Source organism: Osmia lignaria, chromosome 7 (assembly GCF_051020975.1).
Source record: "Osmia lignaria lignaria isolate PbOS001 chromosome 7, iyOsmLign1, whole genome shotgun sequence".
NCBI classification, from domain to species: Eukaryota; Metazoa; Arthropoda; class Insecta; order Hymenoptera; family Megachilidae; genus Osmia; species Osmia lignaria.
The window spans coordinates 11474055-11490359 of NC_135038.1; the positions used below are offsets into that span (position 1 = coordinate 11474055).

The window sequence follows — 16305 nt, forward strand, 5'->3', positions numbered from 1 at the left end:
GTATGAAATACTACATGCGTAATTACCTGATCGCATTTTTTTTTTTTCATCCCGTTTAATATGTCGCGTTAGTCGTTACTTTATCCTGCATCTCAGAGTCTCTCTTCCATGTTAATACTACGGAGACGTTCAATCGTAATAAAACGTGTACAAAATTTATGTAGCAAATTCCTAGCATTGGAAGGAAATATACCTATGTATGTATGCGTGTATGTATATCGACGGATATGGTGAAAAACTGTCTGTCGCTTAATATTCTACTTGAAATCCGTTCACTGTAAATGTAATCGCTTTATATAATATTGAGTGATACAAATAAACTTGTAAAATACGTTTATATACGTACCTTACAAGTACGTATCTTCTGATAGCTGTTTCTTTTTAACGTCTTCAAATGAAATAACGTACAAAGCTTACAAACAACAATTTATAAATATTTGTTAAAAAATATTTCTAACGACGGCTCTTGAATTAAATTTATTCTATAAATTAGACCGACGTACATACCTTAATTAACGGACGTTAGAAAGGTAACGCTTAATTAAGATAAATCAACTATCGAAATTGTAAACACATCGACACGGAAATTACTATCGTTACATCTCGTTTTATCGCGTTCGTGTATCGATTACACGATTTACCGCGAAATCGCGCGAAAATTAAACCGTTACTTTTCATACTTTTATACAGCCTATCAATAATACCCATCATACTCGATGTTCGCTAGTAATCCTAAAATAATTTTTCAATGAGATCGTAATACTACGTTGTTGCTTTAAGAGTATACGCGTATAATTCTTCTGTAAATGAAACACGAAAGTTCTTTACATTATAAGCTGCCGAAGCCACTGAGTATGTATAGGGCAACTTAATACGAATGTTTTAAGGCCGTTTCATACTTGTCCGAAAATATTACGATTTTGACAGTACGTAAAAATCTCAGATAGTTAAATAAAAATTAGAAAATCACAGGTAACATTTAGTAAAATCTTCACAAACGTCCTGTTCTTGTTCTTGTTCTTGTTCTTGTTCTTGTTCTTGTTCTTGTTCTTGTTCTTGTTCTCGATGAAACACCTTAATAACATGTTGCTCTTTAATCGATTAATACTAAATTAACTAATTCGAAAGTACTGTACCATATAAAAAACCTAGTATCAAAATTGATGCAACGTTACGAAAAATTCCGACGGATAAAAAAATAGAAGAAATATTTTTACCGTTCATCTTACGCAATGAACCATAAAATTGTTCGATCAAAGGACTCACGTGATCTCGCCATCCTAAGCGTAAGTATGGCAGTCGATATTACTGGGTGTATAAAATCATGGCAAAGAGCGCGTGAGTTTTTGGATGTAGTACGAATTGTTTTTTTAGGCAAGATCGTCGTTTTTTCTTTTCTTTCTTTTCTTTCTTTTTTTCCCCTCTATCGAAGCACATAAACGGTAATTGTAAAAGTACCTCACAATCTTATTTACGTATAAGAATTGAAAAACGTTAAAACCGTTTTTCTTTGTTATAAATTCATTGGATTACTAATTTAACGTATTCTAATCGCACGGATGGTTCTATTTCGATAAGAGTTAAACTTATCACTGATCTCCTGTCTCGACTGATTTGCACACATTGTATGCAGAAAAATACAGGCATTAAATGTTGGCAATAAAATGTTCAATTTCTTTTTTTCGTCGACACTTTTAAACCGTACCACTCACCTTCTTGCAAAGTACAAGTTCGCTACAAGAATGTGGCAGTGTTAAAATACATTGGCAAGTATACTTTGCGTTTTACTGTAAGAAAGCAACGTTAGTACCGGAGGAAAAAGTAAACTGACTAGGAAAAACTCATTCTAGTCCAATAACACTGGTATAATAATTTTCATTTCAATCATTCGAAAAATTCGATCCCCAGACCGTTCATCGGCCATTGATATCGTTTTCCAATTACGTGTTTTCGTCAAGGGCTTCGACGTGTAACGTGATCATTACACCTATCTCTCAGGTACTAACATTGAGAATGTATCATTGCAGTCTATTGAATTGAGATGGCACAAGGTTTAGGAACCTCTTCTAGCACTCAAATTCAGATGCTGTTATGGCATTCAAGTCTTTCATAAGACCTTCTAAATTAGCCATCTCTTGATTTAGTTCTTCCGTACTGTAAGAAGGCTATAAAAAAATTGATGAAAATTAAAATAATATTATACTCCCTTGCGATCGAACAGGAACATTATTCTTCGATTAACATGATCAAAGCGTAAGAGTAATTAAAGCGTTCGTTACCTTTAACCGTTCAACCTCTTCCGAAGTATGCACCGGGTTTGAAACTGAGGCTAATCGATTCTTTGCTAATTGGGTAGTACTTTGTGGCTTCTTGTAAGGACTACCGGACATTGTAGGTCTTACAGTTACTTGAGAAACTATATGAAACAAAAAAGAATGTAATGACAGTATTAACGATGGTAATTGATATCATTACGAGCATGATAAAACATGGAACTAACCACCGTGTTTCTGCTGTGCCGGTGTCGAGGGTGCAGACTGAGGAGGAGGTGCTGGCACGCTAAAACTTTTCAAAGGATGACCTTGCATCCTTTTACTGCTGCTACTACCATCAGTCCCACCACTGGTACTCGATGGTTGATTACTGTTACTATAATGACCCGAAGAGTACTGAGTACTTCCACTGTACGACTGACCACTTGCGCCGTATGACAATGGCTTCGAATAAATAATTATTTACATATAACAATTTATCTCACTAATCTTTCATAATAACTATATGAAAAACTTACTTGGCCTTGCATTGGTTCATAAGAACTTGAAATATTACAAGAATCTGGACTCGATTCCGGCGTTGGTTCTAACGTAATGTGCGCTCGACTTAAACTATATTGTGCCACTGTTCGGGGATAGTTCTGTCTCACGGATGGCGTATCGCTACACGATGTGTGAATCGTTGGCTGCGACATGCTCGTGTTCACAATCGGTGTAGCTGTCGCTATAGCTGTAACAAGTCAAGTACTTTGTTTCACAGCTTAACAAATTTTTATTTCACTAAGTTACCGTATTCCAATCGATATCGTTACAACAAAAATTAAAAAAGACATCAGACCTTCTCACATCACTTAACTGATGAATTTACTACTACTCACGTTGATGTAAGGATGCACTGTCAACAGGAAGTGTAATGAGTTTAGGTTTGTGGCTTCCTCGACTATGCTGTCTGCTCAGGGTCGAGCACTTCTCATCAGTGTTACCTAATTTTGAGTAAATGAACAAAAATCGAATACGAAAATCGGAGAAATAATAAACGAAATATAATTTTTCGCCTAAAATAGAAGTAAACTAAGATGATGTTAACAAAGAGTCGAGTAAAATAATTAAAACGGTGTATGTAAGTACTTCTTAGTCACGTTAGACAAAAATAACATTAGCTTCATTTGTATAATCATTAAACAAATTATACGAACAAAATTTTTGTGTACATTGTGTCGTGTACATCGAGATATACATATATCTATACATTTTTATATAATATTTCATCTTAAAAACTTACCCATGTAACTTGGCACGTAAGTACGTTTATCCAATGAACTAGAATTTCCATGTACAGCATCTTGGTTGTAATCCTGATTACTTGATCTGGGTAATGTATTACTAGCCACGCCACTAGTAGATGCCTCTCCATTTATAGAAGATTTTTCAAGAGCTTTAAGTTCCATTTGATCATGATGAATCCACAAATCTGGTGGTTTGATGTTTGTCTTTTGATTCGTATCTTTCATGTATCTAAACATTTTTATTTTAAGTTTTACATTTAAAAAAAAAAAAAAAAAAAAAAAAAAATCAAAAAAACGGTTTAATCAATAATGAAAAGTAAATGCATATTGTATACATACCCCTTTTTTCGATCCGGAGTATCTGGATTACGTTTACAGCATATCACCACAACTACAACTGCTACACCGGTAATAAGGACAATAGAACAACCCACAACAATATAAATTAATATATTTGAAAGTCCACGTCCATCTGCAAGACGAAAGGTAAATCTGTTATCACGAAAGAATTATACAGATACATCTAAGATGTGCATTTTATATTACTTTACTCGTTACTTTAAAACGCATGCTATAAGAAACTAACAGAGAACAATGTCTTACCTCGATCATGCAATTCATCATAGACATCCATGCCATTGCCTAGCATAGAAATAAAGAAATAAACAGTAATTAAAACACCGATATCATACAAAAGACGAGAAACTAAATATAGATGGTAGTTAGTGTAGATACCACTTTATGCAATACTAAACAAACCAACAAGTCGTTGAATAACATGCATGTACTTTTACTTCTGAAAATAAGATATTTACTCTGAGGTGTTTTAAACGGGACAGTTGTAGAAAAAGGACCGTATCCTTTGGAATTGCGTGCCTGAATCTTAAAATAGTAAGTCGTACTGGGCAGAAGATCTTTCACGATAAATTCAGTTTTATCACCGATAACACCTTCGATTAACCAATCGCGATCCCATTTTGTGTTGTCCGTCGAATAAAAGATGATATACCCTAAATTAAATTTATACAATGTTTTTACTAAAAACGTCCTATTTTTGTTATTAAGTATTTGATACTGATAAATAAATACCTGTAATTGGTCCATTGGGCTGTTTCGGAGGTTGCCACCGTAATAACACAGAAGTTGGACGGTCTTCTAAACTCTGAATTATCAAATCCCTTGGTGGAGAACTAGGTGCAGCTTCTTGAGTTTGATTTGAAACGACCATACTCCACGGTGATTCTCGTTTCCCCTAGAGAATTACCGTATCATATGTCTGTTAAATATCCCTACGCATACATATATTACGATTTTCCAAACATAGTAAATACCTTAACAAGTTTCACCGTGAACTCGTATAGTGTATTAGGTTTTAAATCATTTATCATGCAATTAAGATCAGTGGCATTATGATATTTATAGCGAGGATTACTGCTATGATGATGAGATGTATAACGAACAACGTAATATCGATTATCCGTTACAAACTGTAAAATTATTATTATTATTTATTACTTAATAAAATTGAATTGCATTATATTACTTGTAAAACTGTTACGTATGTTGTTCGCATACTTGAGTTTTCGGTAAAGTTGTATCGGTCCAGTATAGTACAACTGTAGTGTCAGAGAGAACGGCAGCTTTAAGACCAACCGGCGGTATTAAAGGCACAGAAGATTCAGACACAGAACGTTCGGTAGTTCTTACATTTGCATATGCTGGTTGACCATCACCAGCATCGTTCGTTGCTCTTAAAGATATCACATACTCTGTCATCGGTTCTAATAAGAGGAGAAGAAGACTACATACTTGATCCATTTAAAATTTATTCCAAGTAATAATAAATAATATGATCTGAATGTTTACCTAACCGATCGATAGTAAAAGAACGTTCTTTTCCATCGAGAGGTTGTACTTCAACGTCGGGGACACCTTTTCCCCAGCCAAGCTTATATCCCTTTACTTTAATACTTTGATCCTTTGGTGGATTCCAAAAAACTTGTATATAATCTGACATCACCTTTGCTATAACGTACAAATGCAAAATGTATTTAATGTTTTACATTACTAACAATGTTTCTTCCATTGATAGTATATTCATGGTTGCGATAGCCAAAAAACTGAAAATGGGACTAACTTCTTAAATTGCTGGGCGTATTTGGCACTCTTTTCTCATCCGACTCGGTTTCGTATGTTTCTATTTGTATCCATTCAGTCCAAGGTCCAGTTCCATTCACATTTAAGGCACATATACGAACTTGATAAACAACATGCTTTTCAAGTCCTGTGAGCACTCGTGAGCGTTGATTTCCTTCGGTTGTTATAGTGACCGGCTGTGAACCTCGATCATGTCGACGATAACGAATTTTGTAACCCGTGATAATTCCATTTTGTCCTTCCAATGGCGGTTCCCATCTAATTATAATACTCTACAACGGCAATATGTATTATTCCAAATACTGTAAATCTTTATTGAAGCAGAGTATAAAATTTCAAAGATAGTACATACTGTAGGACTAACAGGTTCTACTGTAACATTGTGCGGTGGCTGAGTAGGTTGTGCACTGTAAGTTCGTACTACTATATCTTTGCTAAATACACCTGGACCATTTTCATTTACAGCCTGAACTTTAATATTGTATTCTGTATAAGGCACGAGGTCTACCAATTCGTGCACAGTACTAGTGGTTTCACGTGTTATTTCCTCATTGTCACCCTTTAAATTTAATAGTTAAAGTATTTAACGTTGAATTATACGATAAAATTTTTAACGTCTTTTTCGGTGTTAAAGAAATCATATACCTCTACAAATGTAATGATGTATTTAGAAATTCTGCCATTAACAATTTGTGGCTTTTCCCAAGACAACTCAATGCTCACGCTACTCGTAGCATGACCTTCTAAATTAAGCGGAGGTCCGGGAACGTTGGCCTGTTGTAATAAATCGGTAACAGATCATAGAAGAATTCAATAAATTTATTATAAATTATTTCCATTATAGACGAACCTCTGTAAGTGTAGTGACTTGCAATACTTCGCTAGACGTTCCAGGACCTCTTTCGTTCAAAGCAACCACACGAAACTGATACGTCATACTTGGCTGCAATCCTCGTATCACCGCTTCTAGTTTTTGTTGCGTATTAATAACTCGTTCTCTGTAATAATTTAACTATTATATCGTACGCAACAGAATTCTAAGCAGTATGGAGTATATAAATGTTATTGATCGAAAAATAAATCATCACCTTTGAACACCTTCCTGTTTATAGTAAATATAATAACTTAAAATTTCTCCATTTGTATTTTCTGGTTCTTGCCACCGTAGAGTTACAAATCTGGCAGTGACAATAACGAGACTCAAATTCCTTGGTGCTGATGGGACACTACCCTCTATTGATTCCAGGCTCTCTGTGTCATCTACAAAATGGGATTTCGGATCGTAAGGGGAATTGGGAAATTTAACTAATCCAGGAAGATCTGTGGGATCGTCGGAGGGACTGATGGAAAGCGGTGGATTTGGTGTATACGCGGATAACGTGTGTCCTAAAAGAGTACTCGGATGCTGCCACGTTTTATTGTACAATTGACGATGCAATAATAATTTTTTTTTAGGAGCTGTTTTTGGAGTAGTCGTTTTATGGGAAGTTACTTTTTCTGAAGACATTTGTTAGCATGCAACACGGTTAAAAAGGAGGAAACATAAAGAGAAAGAAAAAATAAAGATTAAATTAAAATTTTTGATAGAAATAAATATTCTCAACTGATACATTAAACTTGGAAGAAAATTGTTTTAAATAATAAATTAACAAACTGATAAATAAATAAATAAATAAATAAATATAAGAACGACTTTTACTATGTACTAGACAGGAATGTTGGGAATTATCAATTATAAGACAAACACTCACTAGGCTGACTAATTGTTAACCGCGCTGCAGCCTTTACACTTCCGGCAGAATTTGTTCCGATGCATTGAAAAATTCCAGCATCTATAGGTAATAGGCCGTTAATTCTAAGATTATAACTGAAAGTAATCAAATAGGAAAATCTTATCCCATGTTGTTTAATCGCTTCGATCTACTGTAATAGGATGTGTTATATGTATAAACTTACCCATTAACAATTTGCCAATATGCATTTAATGTAATACGTTCTCCATTCTTAAGCCACGTAATTTTTGGCTCTGGTTTACCATAAATTTCACATTCAAATTCTAAATCTTGATTCTCACTAGCTATTTTATCTTCCGGTCTTTTTATAAATCGCGGCGGCACTAAATAAGTAACAAAAGGTACACAGTTATTGCATATACGATGGAATGTAGATAGAATGTTAAAAATAAATTGTACCTTTTACAATTAAATCAGCAGCTGCGTCTAATGTTTCAACTTCATTTTCTGCACGACATTGATAAGAACCGTCATCAATTTCTTGCACATTATTAATTATAAGACTGGATGCAGCAATTCTACCGTATCTAGATATGAAAATACAAGATTTAAACATTTTATATTTTCTTTTTAATATAAACTTATTTGTTTTGCAGACCTAAAATCACGAGATGCTGAATCAATTGCGACACCATCTTTCAGCCAAAGTATACTTGGCTTTGGATAGCCATTAGCAGCACATTCAAGAGTGACTGTTGATCCTTCGATAGCCACTTGTTGTAATGGCTTAGCAATGAAAACTGGTGGTGTACTTTCTTGATCTACAGTTTATAAAATAATATATAAAGATTTTCTTCTTTGCAAAAACAACATTCACTACCCATCGATATGTTTAAAGATTGACACTAACCAATATCACTTGTTAATAATCCTAATTGCGCTTTATTACTGAGTCTATATTGTCCGTAGCTACTGGCATTACATCTGTACGATCCAATATCTTGTACATTAACATCATCAATTTCTAATGCACCTAAATTCAACGTACCAAAGATTAGCGATATACTTCGAAAAATAATTAAATTTACAACATTGTTCAAGTAAAGAAGAAAAATTATACCTGATGGTAAAACTGTCATTCTACTATCATCAAGTATCAGAGGATGTTCATCTTTTAACCAATGTATCATCAGTGAATTGGAAGTTGAAGGAAGAGTACAACTTAAATATGCAATTTGTCCTGGATAAACCATTGTATCTTGGGGTTCTCTTTCAAATCCTGGTAAACCTTTAAAGTAAAATTCTCCGTATAAATTTCAGTTTCTAACTACCTTGCAGTATTAAATACTAACTTGCAAGTTTAATTGTAGCTATTCTAGAAACAATAGCCCCAACATCATCTATGGAAGCTAAACATTGATAGCTTCCAGTCAATTCCAAGTTGCTGCTGTAAACACTATTTATATACAAGGATCCATTTGCTAGCTGAGATCTAAAAGAACAGAAGAAAGCATAAACGCTAGTTCAGGTGTTCTACACACTTTCTCGATATCAAGACTTTTACCGGTAACTGTCTCCGATAAAATTAATTGGTTGGCCATCATCGGTTCGCCACTGTATACTTGGTTTCCCAAAATCACTTTTTGCTTCACAATCCAATCTAGCAGGACCTCCTTGTTCAACCACCACATCCTGTGGCTCGATAGTAAAATACAATCCACTTGCACTAGCTGCCGAGAATAAATATACAATAACTATTTGATACTTAACATCTTAATAAATAACTTGGCTTAACTATTACATGGTTTTTACTCATACGTATGTATAGAAGGGAGGATAGATAGGTGTTGTAGTAATTGAAAAAAAAGAAGGGAAGGGATAAAGGGTCGGCAACCCTACAAGAAGCACCCTTTAGTCCTTTAGCGAGACACCCGAGCCGAGTGCCTAAATTCTCTTTTCTTTCCTTTCTTTTATTCTTTAAGACCTTGCGATCGGCCGATACGACGCGCGACGGTACGTAACCGCTATGCAGGACGATTCAACATCTTTTCTGAATAATCCTTTGTAAGGATATACAAATAAAAGAACCTTGACAAGACAATATTATGAAACGCAATGCGATTTCTATCGAATCATCAAATATTTTGTTCGCAGGATGAATAATAAAGAATAATAAAAACAGATTTGAAAGATTCGCTCGTCCAAAGAAATACCGCAGAGCTCGCTAAATTCTTCAGACTCTTCGTACAAAAGATGCGTATTAAACGCGGATAATTATGATAAGTTTCCCCGACTAACGATCCTTTGGAAGAAATATACTACAAATCTCATTATTTATTGAAACTATTGATACATACACATAAAATACAGGGTCGCGGCAATAAGAAAAGCATTTAATCGACGCTTCCAGAAAAATGAGAAACACTGTTAAGGGCTTAGGGTTATTGGGTTACAGTTTCACGCTCACGGTGGTCTGTCACCTTCTCCGAACGAGCGAATATATGTCTTCAACCATCGACAGAAATAATTCTCACCGCAAAAGATATTTAATTCCTCGTTGAAACTGGACGTTCACGTTTCTCGACATTACGCCATCGTTCGAATTTTTACCGCCAAATCGTACACGATCTCTATTTGAATATATAAAAAAAAATAGAACGAAAAAAAAAAAGGAAAAAGGGAAAGGAAAGAGGTGCAAAATTTGGCGCCCGATAGCGCCACGACGCTGCATTCTAAAGGAAAATAAACCATTCGCCGCGGCCGCGGCCGTCTAAGTATTTGATTTATGAACGCGGGCGACAACCTACCGCACGGCATACCGAAATAGATCAAGAAGAGAACCATACCCGAGGTAAATCTGTCGCCGGAACAACCACCGCACCTTTATTTTTATCGAATCCTGATCAGATGTTTATGTATACATCTTATTTAATAGCATATCAGACAGACAAGGTAAAGAAAGAAGGAAAATATCAGGACAGGACTCGGAGAGAGTGGAGAGACGTCAAAGTCGCTATCTCAGACAAGTTAAAAGTATTCGATGATTTCCTGTAGATAAGATTTACACGATCGACGCAACAACGATCATGTCGCATCATGATGCGCTTTCGTAGAAAGCTACGATTCAACAAAAATGTTTTTAAAATAATGCTACTTTTTCCTTTTCCTTTTTAAATTGTCCATAAAAATTAGGTACGATCCTATTATCGTCACTGTGCGCAAATTTGCTCGCGACAATAAATCTGTTGAATTTTTTTGCAGCGTGGATTAATTTGCAGAGCAAGTTCGTATGCACATGGAAGTCGGGAAGGGAAGGAGGGAGAATGTTGAAAAACGCGGTAAAAGTACTCGACATGTGACGAACAGACCGTGAAGGAAGGCAAGGTACACGTACTACACCTCGGTATAACAAATCTACGCGGTGTTCTATAATTATTAATAAACTACCAATACCAATGATGAAAGATATTGTCGATTAATCGTTTCCTAAAGCTTAGGTTACGGAGAGCACCACTAATCAATCCTAAGATCAATATTGATATTGACAAATGAACTTTTTCAACTAATTAATTCCTCCCTACTTCTTTTCTTTTCCTTTTCTTTCTTCTATTCTTTGTAGCGTGACTGTTACTTCCGTTTAAAGTACATAGAAGCCGAGGGAAAGACAATTATCTTGAAAGGATAAGAACACGTAAGTACATATGAGAGGATGTCGCGATACAAAGTTACTATTTAAATGGATGAAATTACTTTCTGACAAATAAAAAGAACGTGGTATTCTGAGAAAATTAGACGAAACTTCTTTGTTAAATGACGGCAAATAAAGGTAGTCTCAGATAAATCACCCTGTATATGAATATGCACGCACATACACCGCGTGGGCGCTGACCATTAAGGTGTTGTTACGACATCAGTCACAGCGTACACACGTTTGTAAATATGTACCACTTTGCACGAAACACATTTGAACGCACGTATGTACTTACATATTATAAATAAAAGTACGTATATTGCACGATCATTCCGTATTTAGTATTTCGGCTACCAGCGTTAGAGTGAATCTCCAAAGAAAAAACACAAAAGTTTGTAATGAATTAGTAAATACTACTTGTCTAGCGTTTACACGAATCTATAATTATTCCAAAGTTTGCTGCACCTCGGTAGATACGTATCTCATCGTCAGACAAAGCTAACTGGTTTATTTGAGGAACGCACCCTTTTAAGACCCCTTTCATACTTCTTCAGAACGATAAACCGGAAATGAATCTTTATACCTAACTAGTCCAACGTACATATATGTATAATGATCAAAAGCAAATAAAAAGATTAATAAAAAGAGCAACGATATTAATACTGTATTATACGATATGATTACAACAAAATAATGAAATATGTAAAAATGATATAACGATTAATCCCTAGTGTGGGTTGCTATATTGATAGATTGACATAGCAACGCTGAACATTTCGCATATGTATTTCCTATCGCGATAAAATCGCAAGGAGAGGCTTGCCGCATTGTTGAAATACTTTGCTCAAGTGTTTAATGCAAATGCTTCTAGCGGTGCAACCTCTTTAATGAATCTGTAATATGGAAGATTGAGATTTATTCTCACATGTACTACTGTATTAGACGTTCGAACAATAGTCTCTAACTCTGGCTTACAATTAGACCTCCGCCGAATCATCGTTACTTTTATCAGGGGACCTATACTGCCCTCGTTATTGTGATAATACTACCAAGGGATGCGTCTTTGTCGAAATCGTTGCAATCGGAAATACACCCCCCAATCGCCCCCTTATAGGACAACCTTCTCTGCATCAATAATAGTCACCCGAAACGAAATACAGTGCTTCTCAACCGAGTGAATCTTTTCAAATTATACCATATTAAATTTTATATTATTCACCGGCTTCGGTGTTCATTTTATTACATTATCTTGTTTAGAGAGAAAAAAAAGTCAAAATTCTTGTCTGTCAAATTTAACAATTTTGTAATCCTGTATTAATGGAACAATAAAAAAATTCCAGATACATATTTGAAGTGTTTTACGGAACGTAATCTCTAATACTAAGAGATTAGCAAACAGAAAATCGCAGAATGGTGTCGTAAATATTTGCCTACTACTACCATGAGGCGAGATGCAAACAGTAGCAGCCGTAAAACGATACGTAATGATATTTTCTCGTTTTTACGTTCATCGATAAAACGTTAAACGAGATGCAAGAACTTACATTACACTTGCATTTATAATACTTGGTCACACGGTGAGAATTCACGATCAGTTCATAAGTAACAATGACATCCTGTACACGCTACATTTTTGCTTTCATCTGCACTAGTAGCGGGGATTTAAATCATTTTCTAATAATAAAATATATATAGTATATATATATATATATATATAGAGAGAGAGAGAATTTGTACTAATTGTACTGTTTCCGATAGAAATAACACAAATGACGTATTTTTCGAATAAAAACATATTAAACTTACCTAATACGACGAATGTCAACAAAGCCAACGGGATAGCAAGAGTACGCGGCTCCATTAGGCTAGCGGGTGTCACAGACTCCGACGCGTACAAAAAGCCACTGTAATTTCTTTACGCGTTTGCTGCACGAGCATACAATGTTCTGTTAAGCGAACACATGCCAATTTCTTTGACTCACCGTCGTACGTAAAACGACAGATTGAGTCTTTCTTCCACAAACCTCATTTTAGCACAACACTATCACGGAACCAACGATAGAACATGGCCAAAAGACGGCTACACACCTCCGCATTGTCTCGAGTCTACCGACGATCTGACCTGCGTCGCCATTTTGTAGCTTGGTCCCTGCAGCGCCATCTACGGAATTCTATTGAATTAACAAGTGGTTTAAATAATTTTTAGCACCAATTACCTATTGCGTTATTTTTGAACGTCGAAAAATCTAAATAAAAAGGTTTATCGAATTATAGATATAATTCTTTTGCTATTGAGGCATCGTTTACTATTATTTGATATGATAATAATTTCAAATATGTTGTTATAATCATCTCACAATATTTTTTTATATACATAAGAATTATTGTAATTTTCATGTAAGAGTAATCAAATAGGAATACAAAAATAATACAATTTTGTTAATAAGGTTCTTATTATAAGATTCTAAAAAGCCGGCTTATCTACAAATTAATATGTTTATGGTGGCGGCATAAAGCGTCATTTCGAGTTGAGGTTATGTTTCTGTTACGATTGAAAAAGTACATAAATAAATGTTCATGTAGCCGTTAAATATATGTCTTTTTGTCATTTCATTGAATTATTTTTGTAACAAAATTACGGTAAGTTGTACAGCTTAAATGGGAATATATATGTAATGTATTAATTTCTTTCAAAATACATTACCTTACCGGTTTATGTAAACTCAATGCTTATATTGTTTTTACAAGGTACGAATTCAAAATTAAGTTTCTATTTTAATACGGGCTTAAATATTATCGTGCAAGGATTTCTTTCACATTCAAAACATATTTATTCTTATAGATATTTTCAAATCAACAAAATGTCAGGTGGTATGCTTTATGGGGGAGATGAAATTGGAGCTTTGGTATTTGACTTGGGTCATCATTCTTTGAGAGTTGGTTATGCTCAAGAAGACACTCCAAAAGCTGAAATTCCAGCAGTTGTAGGTGTAGGAGAAGATGCCAATTGTACAGCAACAAAAACAGAACCTATGGATATTGATGATAAAAAATCAGATAATAATATTACACAGTCTGGGACCAAATATTATATTGATACTACTATACTTCATGTTCCAAGAAAGAATATGGAAGTTGTTAGTTACATGAAAGATGGAATGATCGAAGATTGGGATCATTTTGAAAAGGTAACATAAAGATCAAGTATTTTGACTAAAGCTATAAATTTAAAAATATTACATACATTAAGTACAATTACATGTGCTTTAATAGGTTTTAGATTATACTTATTCCAAAGTAATCCAATCGGATGCAGAATATCATCCTGTATTATTTTCTGAATCACCATGGAATGTACGCAGTAAAAGAGAAAAACTAACTGAATTAATGTTTGAGAAATATAATGTACCAGCTTACTTTCTGGTTAAAAATGCAGTTCTTGCTGCTTTTGCAAATGGCAGAGCAACTGGTATTGTTGTTGATAGCGGGGCAACGCATACTTCTGCTGTTCCAGTGCAAGATGGTTTTGTGTTAACACAAGCAATAGTCAAATCCCCCCTTGGAGGAGACTATATAAGTATGCAATGTAGACAATATTTACAGGTATAAATATTATTCTAAATATCATCTTATAATAAATACAAGTTGAATAATTATATTTTACAAATAATAACAGGATAATGACATTGATCTGTCCCCTTCTTATATGGTGGGTAGTAAAGAAGTTGTTAAAGATCATGAAAAGCCAAGGTGGGTAAAAAAGAAAGGGTTACCTGAAGTTACCAAATCCTGGCACAATTACATGGTGAAGAAACTTATTCAAGATTTCCAAGCTACAGTGTTACAAGTATCAGAAACTCCATACGATGAGAAAATCGTTTCCACAATTCCAGCTGTTCAATATGAGTTTCCTACTGGATACCATCAGGTATTGTAACGATTCTAGTGATATAGTTATCCTATAATTGTTTTGTGTTTAATAATTGTTAATGATGTTGTAAGGATTTTGGAAGTGAAAGATTTCGCATACCAGAAGCACTGTTTGATCCTAGTATAGTACAAATGCGGGGTGGTATGGTCGGCAATACTATGTTAGGAGTAGGACATATTGTTACCACTAGTGTCGGTATGTGCGATGTTGACGTAAGACCAGCCCTTTATGGAAGTGTTGTTGTTACTGGTGGCAATTCGTTTATTCAGGTATCATATCTGTACATTAGTTCAGATTTTATATAAACATTTTTATCAACATACTCTGGGTTTTATAGGGCTTTCCAGAACGTTTAAATAGAGATCTTTCTATGAGAATTCCTTCTAGCATGAGACTGAAATTGATTAGCGTTAATGGATGTGCTGAACGGCGTTTTGGAGCTTGGATAGGTGGATCTATTTTAGCATCTATCGGTACTTTTCAACAAATGTGGATTTCAAGTCAAGAATACGAAGAAAGCGGAAAAAGTCAAGTAGAACGAAAATGCCCCTAAATTAAGATGATAATTTATTTTAACTTGTCTTTATATAGTAATATTATTAATACTTGTACAAATACCTTTTAGATAACTTTGATTAAGTAAATGGTTATGAAACATTACATTATGAAAAATTAACTCTTATATACAGCAAAAAATTGGATTTTTCTTTAATATTGATTTAATCTGTGTTTTAAATGTTGATCTATGACACGAATAAGTATCTTCTACTTATACGAGACATTAATTAAGGACTTGTAAAGTATTCAGTAAAAAATGAAAATTTTATTTATTATTAATGCACCGCATAAATGCAATAAAATTTTATAAGAAATTATGTATAAAAAGTTTTATTAAGATTTTTATATAAACTTACGGTAAAAGGCTGTGTCTGTCAAACTTCTATAACTACTACTGTTCCTTTGTCACATTCATCTCTTTTTTCCAATAAATTTCAAGTGTAAAGACCGTTCTTTTATTTATTTTCTCTTTGAAGCATCTCTTCTTTATCATCGCCTGTAATGTTCTATAGAGAAATTATGCTTTACAAATTATGCACGACTTGAAAACCAAACTTCAAACGGAAACTTTGATATTGGTGATTCGAATGTGGCTATACACTACTTTTAATCGCCATAGCACAAGATCAAAGCATCAAATATTGCACAAAGCTAACATATCATTATGCCTTTAATA

At 34.4% G+C, this 16305-nt stretch overlaps 2 protein-coding genes across 6 annotated transcripts; one reads left to right on the plus strand and one right to left on the minus strand.

The window, feature by feature from the left end:
* Positions 1-35: 35 nt before the first annotated feature.
* Positions 36-13274, minus strand: fra (neogenin protein frazzled). Of its 4 annotated transcripts, none has more exons than XM_034336001.2 (27): positions 12947-13274; positions 9014-9179; positions 8802-8941; positions 8570-8737; positions 8360-8482; positions 8108-8270; positions 7909-8036; positions 7673-7832; positions 7468-7583; positions 6805-6976; positions 6567-6714; positions 6362-6490; positions 6069-6275; positions 5697-5988; positions 5426-5584; positions 5135-5340; positions 4891-5046; positions 4649-4811; positions 4375-4569; positions 4163-4201; positions 3899-4031; positions 3556-3788; positions 3152-3256; positions 2792-3003; positions 2501-2717; positions 2280-2416; positions 36-2165 (listed from the first exon to the last, which is right to left on the minus strand). In XM_034336001.2, exons 1-27 carry the CDS (start codon positions 12999-13001, stop codon positions 2067-2069), a joined length of 4221 nt encoding a protein of 1406 aa, XP_034191892.2. In that variant the 5' UTR covers positions 13002-13274; the 3' UTR covers positions 36-2066. The 4 variants fall into 4 exon arrangements, with proteins under 4 accessions (XP_034191892.2, XP_034191890.2, XP_034191888.2 ...); XM_034335999.2 differs by having other exon boundaries at positions 2792-2997; positions 6805-7213; XM_034335997.2 differs by having other exon boundaries at positions 6805-7213.
* A 308-nt stretch (positions 13275-13582) lies between these two features.
* Bap55 (Brahma associated protein 55kD) lies at positions 13583-15638 on the plus strand. 2 transcript variants are annotated; one of them, XM_034336193.2, is made up of 6 exons: positions 13583-13888; positions 13983-14328; positions 14414-14743; positions 14817-15068; positions 15143-15340; positions 15409-15638. In XM_034336193.2, the coding sequence occupies exons 2-6, from the start codon at positions 14002-14004 to the stop codon at positions 15622-15624; spliced, it is 1323 nt and encodes a 440-aa protein (XP_034192084.1). In that variant the 5' UTR covers positions 13583-13888; positions 13983-14001; the 3' UTR covers positions 15625-15638. The 2 variants fall into 2 exon arrangements, with proteins under 2 accessions (XP_034192084.1, XP_034192083.1); XM_034336192.2 differs by having other exon boundaries at positions 13585-13780.
* Positions 15639-16305: the final 667 nt, after the last annotated feature.